The sequence below is a fragment of the Lytechinus pictus genome, chromosome 5, assembly GCF_037042905.1.
Source record: "Lytechinus pictus isolate F3 Inbred chromosome 5, Lp3.0, whole genome shotgun sequence".
In the NCBI taxonomy this organism is placed as follows: Eukaryota; Metazoa; Echinodermata; class Echinoidea; order Temnopleuroida; family Toxopneustidae; genus Lytechinus; species Lytechinus pictus.
Window position 1 is genome coordinate 21,914,416 of NC_087249.1, and position 27,389 is coordinate 21,941,804.

Sequence of the window (27,389 nt, forward strand, 5' to 3'; positions counted from 1 at the left end):
TCTCTCAATTTGTTATCCAACGCACTAACTCTAGGACGATAAAACGTTTTCTCAATTTCTTTATTTTTATAGAACGATGCATGCTAACTTATGAACTAACTGGTTGTTCGATCAGCAATTTGTTTTATACACCCTCTATACAGATTTTCAGAAGTGACCGAGTCGAATTTAATGTTTTTCTCATAAAAGACAAATTCAATATTCAAGCCGTCCACTGATTCACTGAAGTATTCCTTCTCAATTTGTCTTCCCAGTTGGATAGGTCCATAATTGTGAGATCTCAACGGGGCGGCCCTGGCCGGCCGTTAGACCGATACCGGACCGACTGCATATACGTATACCTTGACCGGCGATCGTAATGTAACGAATTGGCCGAATGGAGAGTTTATGTCAAGCCGCTGAAATGGAAGCGAGGTAACTTATTTCTTTTTGTAGTAAAGTTGTAGTTAATTCAATTTCAATTGCAGTTTTACAAGCATCTCTGAAATATCTTGAATTAGATCCAAGTTAAGTTTGGCTAGCATGAAAACTGTACTTAGTGTCACGCCGCTTCAGTTGAAAAATGTTCACAATAGTAGACAATACATTGTCCCACATATTGAGAATTTTGTCATGTGCTGCTGCATAAACCATTGTAAACTGCAGTCTGCAGAATATGCAGATATCAACCAGGCCTAAAATTTCGTAATTTTTAGGGCAGGGCTAGTTTGGCCTTGAAATACTTCATATTTTTTAAGGGCATCATTTGAATGATTTCCTCTCTCATATTTTCATGTAATTTTGTGACCATTCCATGGCACAGAATAAAAAGGAATCACTCTAAATAATTGTAAAAGGAAGGAAGGAAGGAAGAAAGAAAAGAAAGAAAGAAAAATATAAAGAAAGGGAAAAAGGAAAGGAAGGGAGGGTGAACGAATGGGTGAAAGAAAGAATGAAGGAGAGAAAGAAAAGAGATGAATGGAGAAGAAATAAAGAAAAATTAAGGGGGAAAATGAGGGAAAAGGTTAAAATAAAAATAAAAGGAAAGTAATGAAGGAAAGAAAAAAGTTTTCCTTCATTCTTTGAAATAAATGAAAAAAAGGGGGGGGGAAGAAAGGAAGGGAAGATGAATGAATGTTTGAAATAAAAAATAAAGGAGAGAAAGAAAAGAAAGAAAAAGAGTAAGAAAAAAAAAGGAGGATGAAAAAAGGAATGAAGGAAAGAGATATGTTTCCTTCATTCTTTGAAAGAAAGAAAGAAGAAAACAGGAAGGGAGGAAGGAAGGGAATAGCTAAAAAGAAAATAAAGAATGAAAGAAAGGATGAAAGAGAGGGAGAAAAGAATGGAGGAGAGAATGAAAAAAAAAAAATAACAGGAGAGAAAGAACAAAAAGATAGAGGACATGAAGGGAAAAGGAAGCAAACAAAATTTTCTAGCCATTGGCTAGAATCTCCTAAGGCCCTCTACAAAATAAATGCCATATTTCACACAGGTTTAAAAAGGTGGGAAAAAGGGCTTCATATCATTCGATAGGTTTTATAGAATTCTTTAAACCCATTTAACCAGTTGCATACTGGAACCAGATATAGGGACAGTGATTTTCGGTTTCAGCATGTCAGGAAATGGAAATTCCATTTCCCAATAGACTTTATGTACAGTATGGAAAATTGACAATTTAGTTTTACCCATTGAATAGCAATATCACAACACTCGCGCTGGTCAAAATTTGTATCTGCCACTGTACCAACAACCAAGCCTTGAAATAAGCAGCTGCAGACCAGGGGCAATTTTTCAAAAAAAATTGCCCCCGGCTCACGGGCTTTTTACAGGAACCGGGGGCAATTAAAAAAATATATATATAACGGTGAACCACACCGCAAATTTGTTTATAGTAAGCGCAGCTCCTGCAAGTTTTTAATTAGTACATGAATAACATGCTAAGTATTAGGCTTATTCAAACATTTAAGAAATCAGATTTAAATGTTTAAGTGTGTTTTGACCAGTGTTGTAGTCAAGGTTCAAACCTCCAAGGCCAAGGCTTTAATACCCAAGGCCAAGGCTTCAATCTCCAAGGCCAAGGCATGGAAACCCAAGGCCAAGGCATTTCAAACTTTCGATATATGGAACAATGAGCCAACAATGCTTAGGCGGCAGACACAGTGCAAAATGTATAAAAGGTGGGAGCGAGCGAGCGAACTGAGCGACCAAAAATTTTGACCCTTCAAGTAAAACAAAAATAATTTCCTGATAGATTTAGACATAATATCAAAGTAATAATACTTTTTTTTGCTAGGCGATTTACATTGCAATAATTAATATTACCACGGTCATCTGATCCTGATCCTAGCATGCCCATTCTCAACGTATGTCTTTCTCCACTCCCTGGGATAGGGGCGGCAGAACATATTTTTGTTTATTAAAGGGATGGTCCGGGCTGAAAATAAATAGAGTAAAATTCACAAAGCAAAATGCTGAAAATTTCTTCAAAATCGGATAACAAATAACGAAGTTATTGAATTTTAAGCTTTATCAATATTTTGTGAAAACAGTTATATGCACATCGTCATGAATATTCATTAGGTGGGCTGATGATGTCACATCTCCACTTTCCTTTTTCTTATGTTATTGATGTATATGAAATCATAAATGTTCCTTTTTTTCATACATGACATGTACATGATGTGTCTCCATTATGATGAAATAAGTTGTGGCAATAAATAACTAATGCACTAATAATCAGATATCAATCCAATTCTTTTAGTGTGGTAGAAAAATATTTGAATAACCCTTATTTCCTATAATAAAATACAAAAGAACAAGTGGGGATATGACATCATCAGCCCATCTAATGAATATTCATAAAGACATGCCTAGAATTGTTTCATCAGAATAATGCAAATCTTTAAAATTTGTTTCAATTTGTTATTTGTTATCCGATTTTGATCAAATTTTCAGCATTTTGCTCTGTGAATTTTACTCTATTCATTGAGATATAAACATTTCCAGCCTGGAAGGGGGGGGGGTCAAAGCCAAAAGGGCACTTATATGTGAAAATTGGCATTTTGGTGCAAACAGATATTTTCAAAATGAGATTATAATCTGCGTGAAGTAGTTGTGTGTTTTATAGAAATTTTGTTGAGCTTAGCCTTTTTAAGTGATTTATAAGTGATAAGATAGATATTTTGATTGAGGCATTACTTTTCCGCGAGAGAGTGCAGCGAAAAAAAAAAGAATTGTAAAAAAATCAATTCTAAAATTGTAGACACGGTAGAACTAGATTTTTTTGTCAGTAGGCTAAACCTATACTTATCTACTTTTAATCCAGTCGAGAAGGGATCATGCCCTCAGACCCTTTTGATGACCATGATGGCTGCAGTGCATTTACGCATCATCTGCCAAGTGAGTACACAACACAGGGGCCCGTTTCATAAAACATGTTATAATAACACATTTGCAATAACAGTTTAAAGCCACTGAAATAATTCAATGTGATTGGCTGATAGCAGCCCCGTTATAGAAATTGTCATTATATCAATAATTTGTGAAACTGGACCCTGATTTATGCACAGTTCATGTCAAAATAAAGGTTTATTGAATGTTCATTCATTTTGCTTCACCATTGCTTTTTAACCAAGATTTCATTATAAAAGAGAAAATCATTTTTTTTATTGATACTTTACATGTACTGCACTGACATGAACCCCTGACCTTGCAGATGACTAAATGATTTAATTTAGTAGGTATTTAAGAGCTACAAATTCCATATTTCAAAGTTTTGGGCAAAAAAAAGGAAATGGAATCCAATAAGATAGTCAAGAAAAGCAACCCATTTATATAGCCATGCATTTCTAAACAAAGCATTCTAAAGAGATATCCCTGGGGCAGGGACCATGTCCAATAACCAAGTTAGCTTAGATAAAATGAAAGGAATGCTTTATCCTAAAATATACTTTGTACTTCAGATGCAATTTTAAATCTGATAACAAGATGATCAGTATTCACCTTTTTAGTTTTGTTGTTCCTATTTTTTTTACAAATCACTTCTCGAGCAAGAATCTGATGAATTTTTTAAAATACAATCTGTCCATATTTCTTTCTAAAATACAGTTACTGCATTTGTAAAAGAAGTGTTCGAAGAGCCTTTATTAACAAAAAAAATGTAACATCACTGATTAGTTAGAAATGGTGCTAAGCTGTTCAACCGTCAAATTCAGTAAAATATAAAAACTCTAAATACAAATTGTTGAGTTAATTGGATTGATTTTTTATTTCATTATATTTTTACGCTGGAAGTCAGATGAGATGAAAATAATTTTTGTGCTGTGTTACTGTCACCAGGTAGGCAGAATATTCAAAGAAATTGGAAGAACATCACAGAGGAGTTCATTGAAGCTGCTTCACACCTTAAGCTTGGAGAACTTCTGCATGACTCCATGTAAGTAATTCTAAAGCCCCATATTAATCAGTTGTGTGCGGTAATGCATCACTGCACAGGTCTCATTATGCACACAGGACGTGTACAACAGCATATTCATCAGTCAGAACACCTGATGAATTACATGTGCCTGTTGGCATTTAAGCATGACTCTAAGTCTACATGTAAGTCTCATTTAATTAACTCTTTGTGAAACACTCTGGTGAAGTATGGGTATTTTTCCCTTTTCTTGTTCAAATACTTTTGTTGAGGTAGTGTCTTGACTATTTTGAGTTAATTTTTCTTAAAAAGTCCAAGTCAAAATGAGATTTGTACAGTGTACATGCACCAGGGAAAAATAATGTTGCAGATTTAGGCAGTGGATTGTGAAAAGTACCCCCCAAAAAAATAAAGATAAATAAATAGATAAAAAAATGAACATTTGTTTGCCTGACATGCACAGTGTATGGATAACTTGATATTGACTTTAAAAATGTGAGAACAAGAAGGAAATTGAATGAAACGTGTAAGGAAGATTTCAAAGAGAGATTTTGAGAAAACTTCCACACCAGATGATTGAATTAAAAAACAAACAAACTGTGATTAAAAATGGATCACTAGATATATCAAAAATTGGTCACTAGATATGTCATTAGATATCACCTACAAATATCAGCTCTCATTTTCACTATTTGAAAATGCTCTCTCCTCTCTCTCACCCGCACACACACACACATTCACATTCTTCCTGTTCTGGTTGTACGTGATAAATGAATCTTTATTTGAGAGTTACATATATGGTACAGCTAATCAGAATCTTAGTCCACCCCAAGGTCAGTGTTTGTGGATATTTACCACTCTCTGTTCCCATCTTCTCCAGTTTTGGATTATTTGAGGCCATGTCTGCCATTGAGATGATGGATCCTAAGATGGATGCAGGCATGATGTGCAACCAGTCTGGTCACAAGGTACTCAATCTACAACAGAGCATCGAAGCAGGGAGATTAAAGACTGCAGATCTCACCAATCATGAACTCATTGGCATCATGGATACAACATTCGCTTGCTTGGTGAGTCACTCCTTTTCTCTTCTTCATTGACAAGCAAAGAATTCATAAATTTGTCAGTCGATTGATGATCGCTGGTCTTCCTCATGATAACCATTCTCATTGATTTTGAAATCTTTTCATCTTCTGAACAGGCAACTTGGTTAGAAGGTCATTCACTAGCTCAGACGGTCTTCACCAACCTGTACGCTCACAACCCTGACCTGATCGATGACCGCTGTCTCCGAGCATTCTCCCTGGTCATTCTCAAGATGGTTGACACCATCAAGGACAAGGTCATGAGGGCTGGAGTCTTTGAAGAGGTAAGTTGGAGGAACATCTTTTCGCTGTTGCACAACAGGTTGCAATCAAATGCAACTCCAAAGTTCAAACGCAAGATTAAGATTTTCTCCCAATCAGTAGAGTTCAGTCTGGAGTTGGATTCCTTCTACAGCTGACCTTCTACTCATATTCTATGAAGAACCAAGACAAAGATTTCAACTCTTAACATGCTGGAGAAGCTTCGGGGGAGGGGGGGGGGATATTTCAAACATGAGTGTGACTCAATTCAGTCTTCTAATCTAGCATTCTTGGGATGTCATCATGGAATCTAATACACAATCTCATTGATGCAGTAGTGCATGCCAAATTCTATGGTAAATTGCCAATCCGTCCACTCACCACATGGTCTTCCTCAGGGGTTCTCAAACTTTTTCTTTGAAGGGCCAGATGAGACTCCAAGTATACCTGAAAGGGCCAGGGTGAAGTGGATACTTAGAAAAAAATGTGCGCGAAGCGCAAAGACCCTATTGCGGCTGGGGTCCTAGATGCTCTCTTGTGCAATCTGGCCGTTGTCTTATTTTGGGAGCATTTAATCCAACAAATTTATAACAGTTTCATATGGAACGCAGGCAAAATTAGAAAAAAAAATCAAAATACAGCGAGAGTCAATATTGATGATAACAAAATTGTAGTACTTTGTTAAAAGGAATCTAGATAGTATACCTTTACATACCTGGTATTGGGGAGTTAGATAATGTCTTGAAGTATCAATATTTTTTGTAGTCAAAGTAGAATGAATAATAGAGCATCTCTGTTGTAGACTCTCACAAGGATGTCAGTCTCCTATAGTCACTTTCAATATGGGAAAAGTGACAGTCTGTCAGCAACAAGTTGCTTGAACCTTGACACAAAAGGTGTAATTGCCAGACGAAGGCACTGGTGCAAAATTAATGTTCACTGGTCAACCACCAATTTTTTTTACAAAAACGTAAAAATTACCATATGATTGTGATTTTTTGCATGGCCAGCCCCCCCCCCCCACTTTGAAAACCGTTCCGCGGCCGTAGTTTGAGAACCCCTGGTCTACCTTCATTTAGTCTAATTCCATTCCGTCCATCAACATTTCGTCTAACAACCATTTGGTCCAATCGTCACTTTGTCTAATCACCAGTTCGTCTATTGCCAATTCGTCTAATCACCAGTTTGTCTATTGCCAATTCGTCTAATAACCAGTTGGCCTAATACCCATTTTCTTTTCATCAATTTTGCACAATTAACACTTTAGTTTAATTAGACCAAATGGTATATGGACTAAATGGCTATTGAACCAACTGGTTATTAGACTAAATGAAAGTAGACAATGTGGTGAGTAGACAAACTGATGATAGACCAAGTGATAGACAAGTTGGCAATTGGACAAATTAGCATTAGACGAATTGGAAATAAACCACTTCTACTTGTTGAGAGATGAACTATGTTTCACATCAGGGCCCCGTTGTACAAAGAGTTACCATTGATCCGATCAATCGTAACTCTATGGAAATCCATCAGTGTCATAATTTTTTCTACAGGAAATTTGCAAAATGTCCTCTGTAATCAAAGGAGAACACTCCAAATTGTCAAGAAATCAATGAATTTATGGATATGGATTCATATCTAGAATTTTTTTGGAACAAACATGCATTTCATATTTTGACTTTGCTGGCTTTCCATAGTTGTGATTGATTGGATCAATCGTAACTCTTTGTACAACGGGGCCCAGGTATACAATTGTAGGTCATTCTGGGGTCCTTTTTTTTTTCTTCTTCAAAATAGTTGTAAAGTGGAGTTGCAGACATTCCATTAAGTCAAATCTTTATTCTAAAAAAAAATGGCTCGACAAGTTTAGTTCTGATGTTTACTACTCGATCATCTCATCATCTTTATCTATTCTGCTTTTATCTTCCAATGTCCTATAGGAGGACTTCCAGTCTATGACCTATGGTTTTAAACTTGCCCACAATGTGACAGAGCTACGAGTTGTTGGTATGCTCAAAGAAATAGAAGAAGACTACAACAGAAGAGTCAGGGTAAGCTATCAGTTTGAGTATTTTATTACTGATTCAAAATCCATTCATTTTTTTTTCAAGTTAGGCATATGTATATCATTTTAAGGGCTTTACAAACTTGATTAATTAGTGCAGAACTAATGTATATAAATTGAGTTTTTGACAGCGTGTTGGAAAATAGAGTGATTGAACATCAAACTCATCAATACGAGTATTCTCACTCCCAGCTGAGAGGAAAGCCTGGCTTAAAATTAAATTGAATTGAGAAGGTTTTATTAATATTGCACTTTGCAGCCAAAAGGCTAAATTGTGTACAATTCACAGCTTTACGTTCATAGCAGTACAACTTGTTAAAAAAACATCAGACATGAAATAATAACAGTGATATATTGCAACTTTAATATAGAGAATGAATGTGCATACTAAAAGGAAAAGGTAAGTAAAATGTAAAAACTGAAAAGTAGTGGTGGTAGGATGTATTTTCTAAGCATCCTGAGTTTAAAAAGAAAGTGTAAAAAGAGTAAAGTACCTGTAGGTGACAAAAAGCAGGAGTCCCGAGATGAGCGAGCAGTCAAATTCAATGCACAGTTCCAGTCAAGAATATTTGAATTCAAATATGCAAAATGTATTACTTTCTTCTGGTCAATAATAGCATTTTTGCTCAGTGATGTAACTTCCCCATTTGGGAATGAACTGAAGATTCTGCATCCTTTGTTTAGGTTATGAAAGCAATATTGGCAGGCACTCAGGACAAAATTGCACACTCTGTTGCAATAATCTGGGCCCTGTCAGACTAATCATATCAATCTCGACTATTTAAATCGAGTACACCATAATTCTTTGTCTATACATGTATGCAGTTATCCCTTTGTGAACAAGAATGTATGGACCAAAACAATGACAATACATAAGTCTTTGTCATTATGTGGTAGAATGATTTGAAAGAGCGCTTTATAGATGATGCTTCACTGGCTTTCTAATCATAATAAAGTTTGATTGGATCAATCACATTCCTTTGTGAGATAGGGCCTTGTTATATGTTGTGTTTATTATTTTTATATTTGTTACAGAGTACAAGGGCAAGACAGGGGGAAGACAGGGATACTGCTACCGAATTAGAAGTAAGATGGCTTTTCTATTTTTTTTAATCCTCCTAGGCTAATTTTCATGGAGTAATTCCTATCCTTAGTTTGTACACTATGGTGCATTGAGGACTTGGGTATTTTACAAATTTGGAAACAAAAACAGGCAATCAAAAGACAGTATTCAAATACTGAAGCATATTTGTACCTGAATATCTTTCCTTTTCAAAGCAAAAACATGTGCACCTGTTGGTATCTGTAAATACCTATCATCATATCATTTCTCTTCATTTGATATGTAATAAAAGAGTAATGTAGATAACAAAAAATGTTCAAGGGCATAAATACCTTGCAGGTGTTTGATCCTCCTGACGTTATTTCTCATGCTCCTTGTCAGGTGGCTTTGGCACTCAACCAAATATGAAATCTAATTTTGAAAATCTTGATCATATCATGTTATTCATGTTGTTATATAAAATTACATGATTCCTTGCACATATAAGTGATGATACTTGCATTTTCTCCCAACTTTTTTATTCCCTGTCCTTTTTTCATTTCCTAATTATGTTTTTGTTTTCAAATATTTTTCCTCCAACAGCATGAAGAGAGTATCGCAGTCGTGTCAAGGATAAAGTTTTGTAGGATGTTTTATTCAGCTTTGCTCGCATTCACAAAGAAAGAGGTAGGTTGTTTGAGAAAAACTTGCTACTCGAACTGTCCAAAGTGTACAAGAGAAAATAGGAATGTTTTTCTAAAAGGTTTACAAAAATGCACTGTAGAAAATTATATAACTATTATTTGTGTGTACATGTAATCATGTCGTAATATTTAGGAGTGATGGTGGTAGTGTTGTTGGAGGTGGTGGTGATGATTGATGATGGTGATGATGATGATGATGAAAATAATGATGAGGAGGAGGAAAATTATGATGAAAATTATGATAATAATGATGATAGTATTGCAGATGATAAAGGAGAAGGAGAAAGAGTAGTTTTAGAAGTAGTGGTAGTAGAGGTAGATGTGGTAGTTATATCTGCAGCAGTAGTAGTAGCAGCAGCAGTACATGTACATGTATGTCTTAAAGGAGAAATATATTGATTATGAATATGGCCTTATTATATATCAGTGGAAAGGTCATGATGTGGGGATTATCATTTGGTCATTAAAAAATAACGAAAGTAGTACATAAGGTGAAAATCGCTAATTAAAAAGCCCTAAAATGCCTCTCCGAAATACGCCTCCCATCGGTCTCTGAATTGACTCGAATTTGATGACGTGTATGAGTGTACGAGAGACGTGATTGGCTCTCCCACGTCAAGCTCCACTTGCATGCAAAACCTGTTGCGAGGGTACGTTTTCTCTACACTGTCACTGAATACATCGATCACGAAATGAAAGAAAACCCAGAAGTTTATCTAGATTTTGGATTTTCAAATTGATGATTTTGAAAATGAAGAGAATGATGATGAAGTTTCTAGCTCTAGTGACGTGGATGGAGGTAAATTAGGGGAATGTTACGTCTATGATGATGAGTCGGACAATTCAACTTGCATGCCGGCCGATTTGCTACCAACTCATGCAGCTGCTAGTGCTAGCTGCACGTAGGCCTACCGCGGGCCAAAATAAATCCATAAAAATTCCAGCCTGACCAGCCGTACAGAGTCTCTTCCCTCTGTCAAGGCTCTAAAAAAGGAAAATAATGATATAATTGTACTTACAAACAAGTGAATATATCCGAATCTGAAGGCAAATCAACTCAACGAATAGGAGCAGACGATATTCACCGACAATAAACTTCACGTGGCCGTGGCTGGGATAAATTGTCACTCGTTCTGTTAGATGTAATTTCTATCTCATTATTTTGACAAAATTACGAAACTCGGGGAATTATTTATCTATATAAAAATATAGTAACACCTCGTACTATTTTTAAATTACGATAAAACCTTTTTTGAAGCAAAAAGTTGAGGTAAATTAGAATTAGATGTAAAAGATCATCCCCAACATGCATAGCTCGTATGTGATTGTAAACAAACCTTCAAACACACATTGCTTGCTCGCCTTGGCTGAGAGAGTAGATGCATGTGTTGCACAGCTGTCAATCGGCATTTTGGATGGTTTGAATTTGAATTTGAATTTATTAAAAAACTTCATTCATATGGCATGAATATTTTGTTTTAAAATATATACAATGATAACATAAACAAAAACATTCAGAACTGTACATGTATGTCGTATAAATCAGTAATACATCAATACATAGATTTCCAATTATTATAAAGATATACATCTATATATACAAAGAGAAATGACGAATTGAAATTTAACATAAAGAAGGTGTAGCATAATGCAATATACATAAGTTATCTAATTATCAAATACAAATCAGGAAGTAAATAAATGTATAACGTTAGAGATATATCTTTGGTAATGGTGGCTTTGGTGGATTTTAGATATTTTGAATGAAATTTAAAAAGAAAAAATGTACTTGATGTTAAAACTCACCCCTCTTATTTATAATCGCTTTGAAGAACTTACAAAAATTGTCAATTATGTTTTCATTATCAAGTTTCATTATGAATATAAATTTGTCTTCATCGCTAAGGTTCTTAAACTGTTTATACATTTCAGCTATTTTGTCAAACAACACCACCCTTTCAGTTGTGTGTACATTACATTCTATTATCGTGTGATACTCATCCCCAACCCTTCCTGAATTACAATTATTGCACGTTCTTAAATGTGAGGGTATTTTATCTGGACGTCTATGTCTTCCAGTTTCAATGGGTAAATTATGGGAACTTATTCTAAATCGACAGATGTTTTTCCGTATTTTCTGATTTTTAACAGTTTAATAGATATTTCTCTGTTTGTATATTCTGTTTAAAAAGTTCTCAATTTATTTTGTTCAACATCATTTGCTCGATCATTACGTAAATCCAATAAGAACCGGCAATTGAAAATATCTTGAACTTTGTTTTTTATTTCTTCTTCTACTACTCTATCACTATCGACTATCTCACCTAGTTCTAAACAATTCTTATTCACATCCAAATATATGTTAAATCCCTTAAGAAGGTGTTGCAAATTTCCTAGCCAGCATTCACAATTATTCTCAATTATCTTTTTGTTTTCTTCAAAGGAGTGATGTAGCAAAGAATCTTCATCTATACTTCTCATTCGAGCATAATATTTTCCCAAGTTTCCGTTAATTTGTGTTATCAGTGGATACATTCCAACTTCTGCAAGTATTGTTAAGTGGCTGCTCCTTTTGTTAATTCCTAAGACATTTCTCAACCATTGAAACTGGACACATTGAATGTATGGCTGGTCAGGCTGGAATTTTCATGGATTTATTTTGGCCCGCGGTAGGCCTACGTGCAGCTAGGCACTTGCAGCTGCATGAGTTGGTAGCGAATCGGCCGGCATGCAAGTTGAATTGTCCGACTCATCATCATAGACGTAACATTCCCCTAATTTACCTCCATCCACGTCACTAGAGCTAGAAACTTCATCATCATTCTCTTCATCTTCAAAATCATCAATTTGAAAATCCAAAATCTAGATAAACTTCTGGGTTTTCTTTTATTTCGTGATCGAAGTATTCAGTGACAGTGTAGAGAAAACCTACCCTCGCAACAGGTTTTGCATGCAAGTGGAGCTTGACGTGGGAGAGCCAATCACGTCTCTCGTACACTTATACACATCATCAAATGACCCCAATTTCGCGGACGTAATTGAGCGTGTTTGAAGCATTCAGAGAGAGAACTTTCAATTAAGTGAGTTTCATCGGTCTCCATGATAAATGATGTACACCATCGTGTTCTTCTTATTTTACCCTTTAATTTGATATATAATTCTTCATTTTTATGATTTTCAATATATTTCTACTTTAAGCTGGTCATAAAGTTGAGTATTAAGAATTTTTGAAAATGAGGATTGGACATACTATGAAATAATGATGTACTATGAAACAAGTTAGTTATTTTTGGAATTGCCTGGAAGTGTTGAAGAGATTGAAAAATCTGAGTCACTTGAAAATTTGAGGTATGTCAGTATGTGAAATCAAGCTATGTTGTTTTCTTTTACACAGATCAAACAATCAGTTGAAGAAGGCAAGAAATTACTACTCCTTGCATTAGACCTACTACCACCTATACAGAAGACAGTTGAATTAGGAGATCCACAAGTCATATCAGAAAATGAGTCATCACCAGCCATGCCAGGTACTACAGATTCCTTCCCTTGTAACATATCTTTGGATATAAGGCATTTATGCATATAAAATATGATATTTTAAAAAAAAAATTTGTAACACGAAAAAAGGTTTTATTTCTCCTTGCCTATGTGGTATGACAATCATAGTATCTTATTGTGATTTAATCAAAAGCTACATTATCATCTCCAAAATTGAAATATTAGATATTTTATGAAACAAAGTACAAAATAAATTGCAAGGGAGTGATGTCATTGACTCCCTCATTCGCATATTGACCATGTTGTGTACATAAGGGGTTTGTGAAATCAAGCAATATGTTATTTTAAATGAAATTTTGAGGTTTGATATTTCTCTATTCATTTGAACTACTTTGCTCTATGGATGTTATTGGCCTTTTAATGTAGGCACCCACTTGTTTATGTTTGAAATATCTATTAAAAAAAGATATAATGTAAGTAGTTCGATTTTCAAATGCTTAGGGGTAGTCTATTGAAATGATGACTAACATACATATTGATTCATCATATACACATTTTTTATTAATAAGCCCAATTTATAGAACTTCCAAGTCAAGGCATTCCTCTCAATCCTGAAGTTCTCATTTTGTTCCCAGATTACCCGAACATGATGGGCTTTGAGCCATTAGTCAATCAACGTCTGCTGCCCCCAACGTTCCCACGGTATGCCAAGATAATCAGTCGGACGGATGCCATTTCATATTTAGAAGGTCTGGTGACGAGACTGAGAACAGTTTGTGAGGTCACCAGCTTGACATCCTTTCATTCCATAGTAGTAAGTTGGAATCTATTATCATTTCAATGTCATTGGGTGCAAGTTTCCTTGCAGATATCCAGGTATTGATATTTGCTGTGGCTTCAGCAAGGAATTGGTAATCTCTTGCCAACAGACATGCCAAAGCAAGGAAATGTTGTAAAGGAGTCCATTTAACTGTACATAGTTGTTTTTTTTACTGGTTATTTTAGCTGGGTTAAGCAAGCAATGCCCAAAGAGGTTTATTCACAAACAGCTTGTACAATGTACATGTACAGGCATCTACTAACCTTCACATTGTCTTTTATGACAGGATTTATTTGCCAAGTTTAGCAAGCAGTGACTTGTGTCCTCTCAAGGCTTATTCATAAACAGCTGGTACTGGAGTCTATTAATCTTGACATTGTCTCTTGTAATAGTATTTGTATGCAGAGTTCAGCTAGCAGTAACTGTTGGCCTCTGAAAGCTTATTGATAATCAACTGGTGCAGGAGTCTGTTCAGATTGTTTCTCTTGGCAGTATTTCTTTGCAGAGTTCTTAAGCAGTGTTTTATGTCATCACAAGGCTTATTCATAAACAGCTGGTACAGGAAACTATTAACATTGACAATTTGCCTTCATTTTGATACAGGATTTCTTTACAGAGTTCAGCAAGCAATGTCCCTGCGTTCTCTCAAGGTCAGTTCTTCAGCAGATCTTCCTGCCATACAACAACAAGAAAGTCTTTGGTGTGGAACTGGTCCAGGAGTGCTTGAGGGATACCATGAGGGGGTTTGTTTGTCCCCCGGTCCTAGCTCCAAGGTCACCAATCTACAACAATGCCCAAGCCAAGGAGATGGCTGACTCTATGTTGATGCACTCGGTCAGGGTAAGGAAACCTCATGGTCTTTGAGTGTAACAACTTAACAAGAAAGTAATCAGCAGACCTTGCAAAATTACCCATAATGAGCATTGTCGACCTATGGATATTTATATAATAAAGTTCTTTATTCATGCTTTGGATGAGGAAAGATGAAATGAGACAGTGGATATATGTGTCATTGATATAAAAATAACAAACAGCTTTTCATATTCACAGAAAGAGAAGTTAAAGGGGAATGAAACCTTTGAAACAAGGAGGCTACTGTCGAAACAGAAAAATCAAAGAATAAGAAAAAAAGTTTGAGAAAAATTGGACAAATAATGAGAAAGTTATGAGCATTTGAATATTGCAATCACTAATGCTATGGAGATCCTCCATTGGCAATGCGACAAGGATGTGTGATGTCACATGTGATGGACTATAAAATACCCCCAAAATGTCTCTTTTTGCTTTTTCTTATGGTGATACAAACCCTTTATCCATGATGTATTCTTTAAAAATCTGTATGACATGCCCTCCTATAGAAAGAACACATGATCTAATGATAGATGTGATAAAAGAGGTAGTTAAGTGAAATATATACTAAAGTAATGAGGAGAGTTGTTCACAAGTGACATCACACATATTTGTCGCATTGCCAATATGAGGATCTCCATACCATTAGTGATCGGAATATTCAAATGCTCATAACTTTCTCATTATTTGTCCGATTTTTCTCAAACTTTCGTTGATCTGTTTCTTTGATTTTTCTGTTCTCACACAAGCTATCCTGTTCCAATGGTTTCATTCTCCTTTAAGTCATTCACCTTTCTCCTTGGTGTTCCACACAGCCGATGTGCTCCCTTATCCAGATACACGGTCACAACCGAGCCAGGCAAAGGGATAAGTTTGGGCAGCTCCTGGAGGAGCTTGCTACCCTCCAGGATCAAGCGGAGAAGGTCGATGCCAGCCTCCACACCATCATGTCAAAGGCAGAGGTTCGCAAGACGTACGAAGCATCCTTCAGCTGCTGGGTCATGTACCACACGCTACGCACCATGATACTCTACGTTCAGTCGGGATTCGAGCTGGAGCTTTATGGCATTCATGAATACCACTATATATTCTGGTAAGCTTTTTCTAACATCTAATCTGCATACCTGCCAACTGACTCAATTTTAATAGAATCAGTCGAAAGTTTTGAAGGAAGAGAGAGAGCACCGTCAAACACTTTATTGGTTTTTTTGTGAAATTCTGTCTGTACTGATCTATAGGAAACTGTACATTGTCTTTTATTTTCAGTGTCCATCTTCTCATTTGTCCCACTTTTTTAAGTTTCAGGGTTGGCAGTTATGCATTTGATTGCATCATAATTCGCTGACACCAGACTCTTGTGATAAGGCCTGGGAATACTTTTAATATTAAACTACCTCTTTGGGGGTCAGCCAAAAAATAATGTCCCATTGCATCAAACCTAAGACATTCCTTTGTCCGATACAAGCAATGTCGGACCAGAAGTCTGTTTTATGAAGCTGTAAGTTACGCCTGGCTTTACGCACGACTGGTGACCTTTTCTTGTGTTAATTGATATATACCCACATAGTAGTGTGAAATGATAACCATATGATGGGGGTGGGTGTTATAATAACAAATTTGCAATTCTTATGAGTTATTCATAAAAGCTCTGCTTTTAAACAAGTTTACCCTTCATATATCTGTCTCCAATTGACAATTTTCAAATGTTCTTACCATTCTTTCATTGGATATTATATTGTACTATTTTATCATTGTGTTTTGTTCTTTCTTATCAAATGTTATATTGTAATATATTTTGTGAGATAAGAAAATATACCAAACTGAAAGTGAAATATCAGGGCCCCTGTGTTACAAAGAGTTACAATTGATCCAATCAACCACAACTATGGAAAGCCTGCAACGTCAACATCTAAAATGCATGTTTGTACAAAATACTTTCTAGATATGATGTAAAGTCCTACATTCATCGTTTTCTTGGAAGATTCAGTGTGCTTTTCTTTGCTTACAAAGGACGTTCTGCAAATTTTCTGGAGAAAAAATTATGACATGGTTGGATTTCCATATAGTTGAGGTTGATCGGATCAATCGTAACTCTTGGTAAGACGGCCCTGATTTGTCATCCATAGGTACCTATCAGACTTCCTATATGCCTGGTTCATCTCTACATTGAGTCAAGCAGACAGCATGTTAGGTGATCATGAATCACAGTATACAGAACCCCAGGGCAAAGGTCGTAGTAACAAGAAGAAGGCCAAGAGAAAGAGACCAAGACCTCTGGAACGAGAGCTTGCCCTCAGTAAGGCACAACAGGCACTCTGTTCAGGCTACTATAAGGTATGGACTTGTTTGAGTTTTGGAGGCAAGTGGTGAATAGATTATCAATTGATGCTTTATAAAATTGCAGTCTTAAAGTTAACCTAGGGCTGATCGCACCAAGCCTTCATACAAGGATACATTTTATCCATAAATTTCAAATTTATATGAATGAGAGAATTCAGTTGGAATCAATGCAATAGTCGTTTGAAGTGGGGAGATAGTGAGCCAATACACCATGATGATGATAGTAATATTCCACTTTTGTAAAATGCGAAATTCATGAGGGCATTTCTGAAGTACCCTATGACGTATTATTACGCTGGGCATCCGATTCTGGCTTGCCAAACGGAGAGTATGCTTTTCCTTCATTTCCTGAGGGACATTCCAGAAAGAGCTTCCAGGCTCATTGATGCTTCCAAACCACATGTGTATATGATGAGAGTCCAATTTGACATGCAAGTTCACTTTTCAGCCCTTATTGTGATACCAGGCACCGATGACCACTGACCTCTATATCAGTGTCTGTATCATCTTGTTTCTCTATTCCCACCTTTCTGCAGGCCGTGATGGGCTTCCGACTAGACAGCAAGATCAAGCAACCCAACTCAGAGTTCGACAACGAGAAGGTCCGCTTTGAACATCGCTTCAATGCCTTTGCCACAATCCTCACCCCACCCCTGGTGCAATATGATCAGTTCTGTGAAATCACTACCCCTAAGGCAGGTGACACCCCACCCAGGTCATTGGCCCTCTATGGGACAGCGTCGGAGCTCTTCTCGCATGCTGCGGAACTCTTGGACAAAGTCCCAAGTCCTAATGCAGAGGTGAGAAATCTTCAAAATTCGAGGGGGGGATGGTGTCCCCTTTTCAATGATTACATTCAAACTTGCCTTACTTAGTCTGATTTGTTTTGAGCTTTAAATTTCTAAAATAGAATGACTTTCTTGACAAGTGGAGTGTTGCAATAAAATTGACCCATCAAATTGAAATTTAGAATCAATTGCAAATTATTTCATTCGATATCCCCCCAATTTTTTTTTAAATGCTAGTACTTAATGTGCATGCCGGAATTGGCCATGTCCATTTAATAATCGATAGCAAACTTTTGGTATTTCAGAGCCTAGTTGATTAAAGAGAAAGGTCATGTGGATTTCTATGTTGTAAATGCATGAAATTTGAACTTCATTACCCCACTTGCAGCTTGTGTAAATGTAGTGTAATGAGACAATAGTATAAAAGTCCTTTAAAAAGAAAACACTATGTCCTTCAAATCATGTAAATAAAAAGAATGTGCCAGTGCCCGGAATTGCATGAATAGCAATATTCAGTCATTGATCACTTGATAATGGTCATTTCAAAATCTTCATAGTCCTTGATCTTTAGTAATCCACTGAACATGATTTTATGCCATTATTCTTTGAACATATCAATCAAGCTACGAGTGAGCTTCAGTACTTAATCCTTTAACTAATTTTTTTTTTTTTTTCTTTCCTTATCTCTATTTTAGATCCAGAGTCTTATCAGAGTTGCCAAGACAAACAATGTGGTATTGAGATTACTTGTAGGAGGGCATAAGAGAGACTCTCAAGCGCCACCGCAATTTGATTTTAACACTCATCGGACTTTCCCCATAATTAAGCTGGTTTGATAAGTAGCAGAGCACAGTGAGAGCAAGATGGACTTTTAAGCTGGTTTTGAAATTAATGGAGCAGTGACTCCTTTACTCTTCACTCGTTGGATGTTCTTCAATGAATTTTTGTGACAGTGAGAGTAAGAGGAACGTTTTACCTGGTTTGAAAATAAGCAGAACAAAGCGTTCATGGTCTACACTCGGGAGTTTCTTCAGTGAATTTTGATGAAAGTGAGCAAAAAAAGCTTTAGAACACGTACTCACATTTTCTACATCCATGGGATTTTCTTTCAGTGAACTCGTCTAAAGCTAGTGCAAGAAGGGTAAAAAATAATGATTTGAATGCAGCCTCTTAGGGGCTACACTGTATCAAATTTGCTGAATTTCGTGCCTTACGGTCGCGTGTTGCCAACAGCATTAGTGACAGGGCAGTAAGTGCGACATTCAACTCGGGAGAACTAAACACTAACCAATGGCTATGCAAGAAAAATATCAACATCAATGAATCAAAACCAGGAATATTCTGATCTATATGTAAGTAGTATAATGAACATGTGTAGATTAAAACAAAATAAATGAATAGTTTGAAAAACTAACATTAAATAAGACAACAAACACCGTTATCAAAACATCACACATGACAAAAGTGAATAAAACAAAACAAATTACTGATAGAGACTGAGAAGGAATCAGAATGTAGAAGACAGAGAAAACAATATAAAATGATCAAAGCATCTATCAATATTAAGGCAATTTCAACGTATCGGAACCCGTCTTGATCGAGTGGTGGTACAAATTAAACTTATTTGCCCAACAATGTGTCCCAGTGCTGAATATTTTTTAGTGGAAAATAGACCTGAGATATAACTGTATAATGTTATTATTGTATGGCAAAACTATACTTCGCATTCCTGCATCAATCGGACCCTTGGGATCATAGTGTACATAATCATAAGGTAAGAATTTTTTTTTTTAATACGAAAAGGTAGGGAGGCGTGATAGCTAAGTCGGTAGAGCGGGGGTTTCGGATTCTGGTGACCCGGGTTCGATTCCCAAGTGGTGCGCTAGTGCCCTTTGGTAAGGCATTTATCCTTATTACCAGGTCCCTCGGAGAGGACCTTAAGCCGTTGGTCCCCTGGTTGCTTGCTCACAGGCATTCATGCTTTCTTAGCAGTCAGGTAAAACAACCTTGGTATAACAATACATCTCGGTTACAGCAATCAGACACACCAAATTATGTATCAGTTGTCCCCAGAAGAAAAATCCTTTAAAACTAACTGAAAGTCCTATATACAGCAATAGCGGACAGTCTTACAGTACGACGAAAAATTTTCCTTCTCTTTTCCATGCCCAAACAAGGTTTTCAAGTCCGAAATGTTAAACTAGCTGCAGTCCTTCATAGAATACAAACAACTATTTCCTTCATGTCCATTGCGGCGGCTTCATCCTCAAATACGGATTGTCAATGAAGTGTAGAATTGAAGACAAAAAGCGGAGAACTTCGCACGAACATTTTCCTTCTCAGGAAGAGAGCTGGGAATAATGTATAATTAATTGTCTTGGACGGAGGAGGGGCACTCAACAGGTCATGTCGAATCGTGGATACTTGTTGTAGCCGTCTACCCTTCACTAAACCGGACACATGGTTTATTCCTTTGACCAAGTCCATCTGGACATGTTCTGTGTAAACTCTCGCCTCGCCGCCTTGTTGGTCAACCTTGCTGTTCAAATTATCATAATTAATTGTCTTGGACAGAGGAGGGGCACTCAACAGGTCATGTCGAATCGTGGATGCTTGTTGTAACTGTTCCCGTCTACCCTTCACTAAACCGGACACATGGTTTATTCCTTTGACCAAGTCCATCTGGACATGTTCAGTGTAAACTCTTGCCTCGCCGCCTTGTTGGTCAACCTTGCTGTTCAAATTATCATAATTAATTGTCTTGGACGGAGGAGGGGCACTCAACAGGTCATGTCGAATCGTGGATGCTTGTTGTAGCTGTTCCCGTCTACCCTTCACTAAACTGGACACGTGGTTTATTCCTTTGACCAAGTCCATCTGGACATGTTCTGTGTAAACTCTTGCCTCGCCGCCTTGTTGGTCAACCTTGCTGTTCAAACTATCAACGGAACATTTGAGAGTATCTATATCCTTCATAAGAGACGATAATTCGGCTGAGAACCGTTTCTCCATAGACGCTATGGCCTCCAACATTCTTTCGTTATCGTTATTATTTGTTTGGTCCTCCATCTTTCGTTTGTGCCCCAGTTGACCACATGTCTGTTACACAGGGAGGGGCGTGTGGGTAAAGATGAACCCCTTTCCCTTATTGTTCTCCACATCGATGCTGTGCGATTCTCCAACGACAACTGATATCAGGGAATAAGATTTCTCATCGCATATTGGCGTCAGGGGTGATGCGAATCCACTGTCACTCCCATTGCCCCCATCATGCCCATGGAGTGAACCCGGTAGGTACTGGAATGCCATTGGTGATTTTGGAAAGAATGAAAGCAGAACGTCTGAACTGGCTTAATGTTAGAAGAGTGAGAATGAGGATATATTGAAGGTCGGGAGAAGAGGGTAGTGACTAAAATATGCAGTTTATGACCCAAAATTTACAAGTTGAGCCGAGTCGGATGTCGTGTCCTTCGGCCGCTCTTCAGCACCTCGAGATAATCTTTGGGGCTAGTCTGGGTACCAGCCTGTCGTTGATTTTGATAGGCCAATGTTTTGCAAACGTTAGAGACAATTCCGTCACCCAGGATGGTACATTAGATGAAGTGAATGGTTTTAGTCCGTCGTGGTGGAGAATCGTTGATTTTCCACGTTGATTACTGCAAACCTCAAAAATTAGTTCACTCAACTTCCTAGTGATAACACTATCGTTCACGCTTTAATTTTGGAGATAGGCCCTTGTGCCTGCAAGAATCAAGTGGGTAGACTAAGTCGCCTACTTCATAATTGTTGACCGACATTTGGAGGTCATAATTTCGTTTCTGCCTCGACACATTCATTCCAGTATGCTCGCGAGCTATCCTTTGAAATGTTTCATTGTATGGGCCATATTGCAAACAAACGTTCCAATGCCACCTGGCTCATTGTCCGGATTCTCAATGTCGAGTGCAAACTCTAGGGGTGTCCTTACGTCACGACCGAGCATTAGGAAATGAGGAGAAAAGCCTGTAGTCTCGTGTGAAGTACTTCTATACCCCGCTGTCAAAATGGGTAGATTAATGTCCCAGTCTTTCTGGTTTTGATTCACAAAAGAGGCAATCATGTTTGCAAGTGTCAGATTGAACCTCTCAATCATTCCATTCGAAGAGGGATGGTAAGGGGTTGTTCTAGTCTTTGTAATCCCAAGCAATTTACATGCATCTTGAAATACAGTAGATTCAAATGTTCTGCCCTGGTCGGAAGGAAGTTCCAGGGGTGCTCCAAATCGAGATATGAATTCATTTACGAGCTTCTCGGCAGTCTGATCGGGGATAGCATATGCCTCAATCCATTTTGTGAATGCATTGCCGACTACCAAAATATATTTATTTCCGTTGTCACTCACGGGAAGTCCTCCCATAATATCAATAGCTACTCGATCCATGGGGTGGCCAACATTATATTCGCCCAGCGGTGCTCTTGGTTTTGATGCTGGATACTTCCTTGATGCACATATCACACAATTCCCAATGAAAGCCCGCACAGATTCATTAATATTAAACCAGTAGAAGCTGCGTGATATTCGACTCAATGTCCTTTTAACTCTCATGTGGCCAGCAAAGCCTGATGTATGATTTGTCTCCATCACAACGTGCTGTAACTCCTCCGGTACAACAAGCCATCAACCATTTCTAACTGTTGCCATGACAACCATAGATTCCTTACAGTCGGGCTCTTATGTGTAAGGCTGCGAGCTGGTCTGTCCGGGGAATTGGTGAGCCAGTCGAGCACAATCGACACATCAATATCATCTCGCTGCATTTTGAGCAATTCCTCATGTGTAAGATTTCCAACTATGACACCCTGGTTTACACTAATTCTATGCTTATCCACCTTTTGTCTTCTTCTGCTGCTTTGAAACACCTCTTGCTCTCATAAGCCTACTTGAGATCTGCCAGGACCTCCCGTAGACTTTGCTGCCCCATCCATAACATAGGCAATACTAACATTATACCAGCACACCACGACGACTCCAATTAAACACATGATCATATAATTCCAAATATAATTCTGTATCTTGACAATACACGACTAACACCTGCAGCAAACTCGACGACAACAACAACTACGGCAGCTAACCACTTCATACGAGATAAATTCTTCTTCACATATGGTGCCCCTTTGGCTGAAGGAGCTGTTTGAGCTTGGGTGGATACCGACAGTTTTTCTGTTGGCTGGACACCCTTCACAGAAAGAGGGACAACATCGTCCTCTTCGAAGAAAACAGACCATTCGCGATGTTGCTTCTCACATGTACTACATCCACCGCACGGTAATTCCTCGATTATTGACACTCCATCATAACAATCACAAACATCGGGTTCGCATGGAATTCTAGATAATGCATCGGCATTACCATGCTTCCTCCCATCTCGGTGCTCGATCACGAACTCAAACTGGGACAGGACTTCGATCCACCTGGCCATTTGATCAGTAGGCTCTGGGAACGACATTATCCATCAAAGGGATGAATGGTCAGTTCTAATCAAGAATTTCCTACCGAGCAAATAATGACAAAAGTGGCTGACAAACAAGACAACTGCTTATAGTTCACGGCATGTAGTGCAGTACCGCCACTGTGTCTTGGTAAGAGAACGGCTAGCGAAGGCTATTGGTCTTTCCAAATCACACTGGGCAGTTTTATCCCATTGAATCTGCGAGAGCACCGCCCCGACACCAGTTGATGACGCATCAGTATCAAGAATGAACATACCCTTATCATTTGGATATGCCATGATATTGTTGCTTGTGATTGCCGTCTTAAGCTCATCAAATGCAAGTTGACACCTGTCATTCCACTCGAATGTGCTAGATTTCCACGTAGGGTTAGTTAGGGGAGCCGCGATGGATGAAAACCTGCAATTAAATCTTCTGTAATACATGTAGGAGCAAAGACTCACAAAGGATCTGATTTGACTGACTTGGATGTAGGCCGTTGATTAATCCTATGTATCTTCTCTGGGTCAGGTTTTATTCCTTCAGCACTTACTACATGTCCCAGATAATAAACCTCCGGTTTCAGAAGGTGACATTTACTGGGTTTAAGTTTGAGATTTGCTATACCGAGACGATTAAGTACCTCATCCAGCCTCTCGATGTGCTCATCGAAGGTTGAACCAAGAACAATTTTATTGTCAAGATAAGGAGCAAAGTCTTCCACTTTAAACCCTTCATGATCAGCTCCATGGCCCGCTCAAATGTGCTTGATGCATTACATAAGTGAAACGGCATTGTAATGTATTCGTTGTGTCCGCTTCTTGTGCTAAATGCTGTCTTCTCTCGGTCCTCCTTAATTTCTATCTGCCAGTATCCTGATTGTCCAAAGTGCTAAAAACTAGCACCTCCTATACAATCGAGGCAATCCTCGATACGGGGCAGGGGATAAGCGTCTTTAGTAGTTACTTCATTTAGCTTGCGATAATCGACGCGCAGTCTTGTTGTCCCGTCTCGTTTCTTGACGTACATCAACGGACTGGACCATGCGCTTGTCGAGTTGCAGATTATTCCTGACTCAATTGAGTTTGAATTATCTCCTCTTCATCTGCGAACGCCTGTGGGGGCCGTCTGGGCCTCTGCTTAATAGGTGTTGCATCACCGGTGTCGATAGCATGTTTAACTAATGATGCCCTCCCCAATTCAGTTGGAGAAGCTGCAAATGTCGACTTATGTTTATCAAGTAATTTAGCTAACTTCTCCTTCTCATCCGCTGATAAGTCCTTACAGCTTCTGTCATGTAATGACTTTAAATCAGCAGCCCAATCCTCAAACACAGTTGCTCCAGATGCAGAGTTACTTTTCATCACTTCAACCGGCAGCGAAAAAGCCTCATCCATACATTCCCCGTGCACATCGTCTACTTGTTGAAGATTTGCAATCTTTGTCCCAGGATGCACATGTATATCCTCATCAAGTGCATTGGCTACGCAAACTGGTAAGTCGATATCCTTCCTACTGATATCGATTAAGCAACTAGCTACATGTATCGGCTGTAATGTCTCCCTGTCACCCATGGGTTCAATCAATCCATAGGGCAAATCGCCTGGTTCTAATTTGGAAGTATCCGCACTACTGGCAATGATAAACGCTGAGTTAGCTGGGATGATGACGTCACTCTTCACTGTCACACTGCAGCTTACTTGATCGCACACAATCTGACAGCGAAACAGACGATCGTTCAGGCGGAGCCCACGCCTCGGTTCGAGAACAAAATTAAAGTGGTGTATGAAATCAAATCCGAGAAGGCCCTCGTCACATATATCAACAAATACATTCCACTTGAATACAGCTAGAATCATGTTTTGATCACCCAGTCCTCTCAAGAAATGGCATGTACTAATTGTTTCTATTGTGTCGACGTCGGCACTGGGGTAGCCGAAAGTTGTGAGCTTTCTAACGTCGGTGGCGTAATCAGCAATTAATTCTTTAGGCCCAAGATGTCTTGCTTCCAGCTGAGAAACGAATGATGCTGGGGTTTTCCTATTTTTCGAATCTTTCATTTAATGCTGCTACAAGCTTGTCAAAGTTTCCTGTCGGAAGTAAGCTGTTGGAAGGCGAAATCGGCAGCATCCCCTCGCAGGCATGCCAACATCCGAAATCGTTTTTCCTCATCATTTGCATTCCAATCACAAGCTTCAGCGATGTTGTGGAACGAAAATATGAAACTCCCAGGGGCGCATCCCATCAAAATATTCCTGATGCGGAAGCTGAATAGAAGCTCTGTGGTCATGGTGGTTGTTGGGGCCGATAATTTGAACCTCGCTGTCGTAATCATCTCCATTTGAAACTTGGGAATGTAGTCTCGCCTGATCAAGCTCAACTTTCAGCTGCTTGATCTCTTGTTCTAAGTCTGTCTTTCTCCTCCTTCCAGGCATATCGACTAACGTGTTGAAGTTCAATATCCCATAAGGGGGTTGGAAATTACTAATCCGCTATAACGTAAGCTCGCAAAGATATCACTGAAATCACCAACTGTTTGTTTCCTCCTCTCTCATAGACTCTGTATAAATCTCTAAGTTCTCGTTAAAGTTCTTAATTCTCTGACCAAATTCTCTTCACGTCAAATATGTAAATCTTTTATCTCTGCACTTTTCTGTGTTCTCTCACATATGAGGAGCAGCAAATTAAAGATAAAGAGAACTGACTTTTAGAGTAGACATGTCCATTTATTAATAACACGTTCGAAGAATAAGACACATCCAACTACACTCGATTGAAATGGACTCCAAGACATGCCCCAAGGAAACTCTCCCCAAATGCAAATGACCACTCCTTTTATAGAAAGCTAGATGAAGCAAAGCATCCTTGAGACAGTTTCTATCCTTCTCTCAAGAACAACCTTCGTCCTCGGCCTAGATGGGCTGCACGTGACTGTGAGTCCTTGATGTTGCATAACACAAGGGCAGATTCTGTTTATGAGCGAGCGAGACCCTGGACTTACAGTATGCAAAACAGAACTGTTCTCGGTGTGAGGTCAGGCCGGGTCGCACGCGACAGCGACAGAGCATCGCTGGGCGAGGTCGCATGCGACTGAGAGACTATCGGCGCTGTTACGTAAGCGAAGGACAGTCGCTCTTGACGAGTGAGGCCCAGGTAGTAAATAATGTCTGACCTCAGCTGGGAATGTTAGAAGGACGCTCAGGCAGAACGAGATGTAGACATCCCGCAAACTATGCCAAGGACTATGCAATTTACAAGCTCGAGAAGGCTTTGTACTCAATGAATACCGAGAATGTTGATATTATACTACAAATACAAATTCGTAACACTATATTCATCTCTAATTCTAGGGGGAAAAATTTGAAGAAAAAAATCTTAAAATGTAAAAATTTTCTATTCCTCCACCCCTCCTCCATTTCCCTCATGTTTTGTACACAACCAAAAATGGCGATACGTGAAGGCTGGCGAAGGTTTACTTACTCAACGCTGTGGGGCGCTCTTCCCGAGCGTTTAATTGCGCACTCTAAGTACTGTCCGATCTTCCCCTTGTAGTATCTTTAACTGTATGGACTTCCTTGAATGTGTATGGTTAAGGAATCTAATGGTTCTCTATTCATGTTGTAATTGGGTGAAAGTGCATGAGAGAATCACCCATTTCCTAGAAACTTCACTTTTGTCACCCTTACAAAGAGAACCTGTTGATGTCATCAACCATACTTTCAAGCATTTCAGGGCCCCGTCTTACAAAGAGTTACAATTGATCCAATCAATCGTAACTCTATGGAAATCCATCAGGAAATGTGCACAATGTCCTTTGTACACAAAGGAAAGCACAGTGAATTTTCAAGACAATGTTGAATGCATGAATATACATCATAGCCAGAAAATATTTTGAACAATCATGCATAATAGATGTTGGCATTGCTGGCCGTTCATAGTTGCGATCGATTGGATCAATCGCAACATTTTGTAAGACAGGGCCCACGATACAGTCTGGTTCCTGTTGTTGAATGTGACCAATATCAAGGTGACAATTGGTCTGCAAGCATAGACTCTTTGATAGAAAGAGGCA

The 27,389-nt window shown here is 38.4% G+C and overlaps 1 protein-coding gene across 1 annotated transcript; it reads left to right on the forward strand.

Annotated features, from left to right (window-relative positions):
• LOC129262272 (N-alpha-acetyltransferase 35, NatC auxiliary subunit-like) lies at window positions 1-26,027 on the forward strand. The gene is made up of 15 exons (XM_064100034.1): window positions 1-414; window positions 3,305-3,378; window positions 4,318-4,414; window positions 5,274-5,463; window positions 5,595-5,762; window positions 7,680-7,790; window positions 8,840-8,890; window positions 9,450-9,533; window positions 12,945-13,077; window positions 13,684-13,862; window positions 14,472-14,708; window positions 15,533-15,810; window positions 16,844-17,051; window positions 17,594-17,857; window positions 18,541-26,027. The coding sequence occupies exons 1-15, from the start codon at window positions 377-379 to the stop codon at window positions 18,679-18,681; spliced, it is 2,253 nt and encodes a 750-aa protein (XP_063956104.1). The 5' UTR covers window positions 1-376; the 3' UTR covers window positions 18,682-26,027.
• Window positions 26,028-27,389: the final 1,362 nt, after the last annotated feature.

What these genes read in the sequence shown, in the direction of transcription:
- LOC129262272 (XM_064100034.1), top strand. Translation starts at nt 377, where the DNA reads ATGGAGAGTTTATGTCAAGCCGCTGAAATGGAAGCGAG. An exon ending in ATTTACGCATCATCTGCCAA is followed by an intron (nt 3,379 to 4,317) that starts GTGAGTACACAA and finishes TACTGTCACCAG; the next exon opens with GTAGGCAGAATATTCAAAGA. An exon ending in GGGCTGGAGTCTTTGAAGAG is followed by an intron (nt 5,763 to 7,679) that starts GTAAGTTGGAGG and finishes AATGTCCTATAG; the next exon opens with GAGGACTTCCAGTCTATGAC.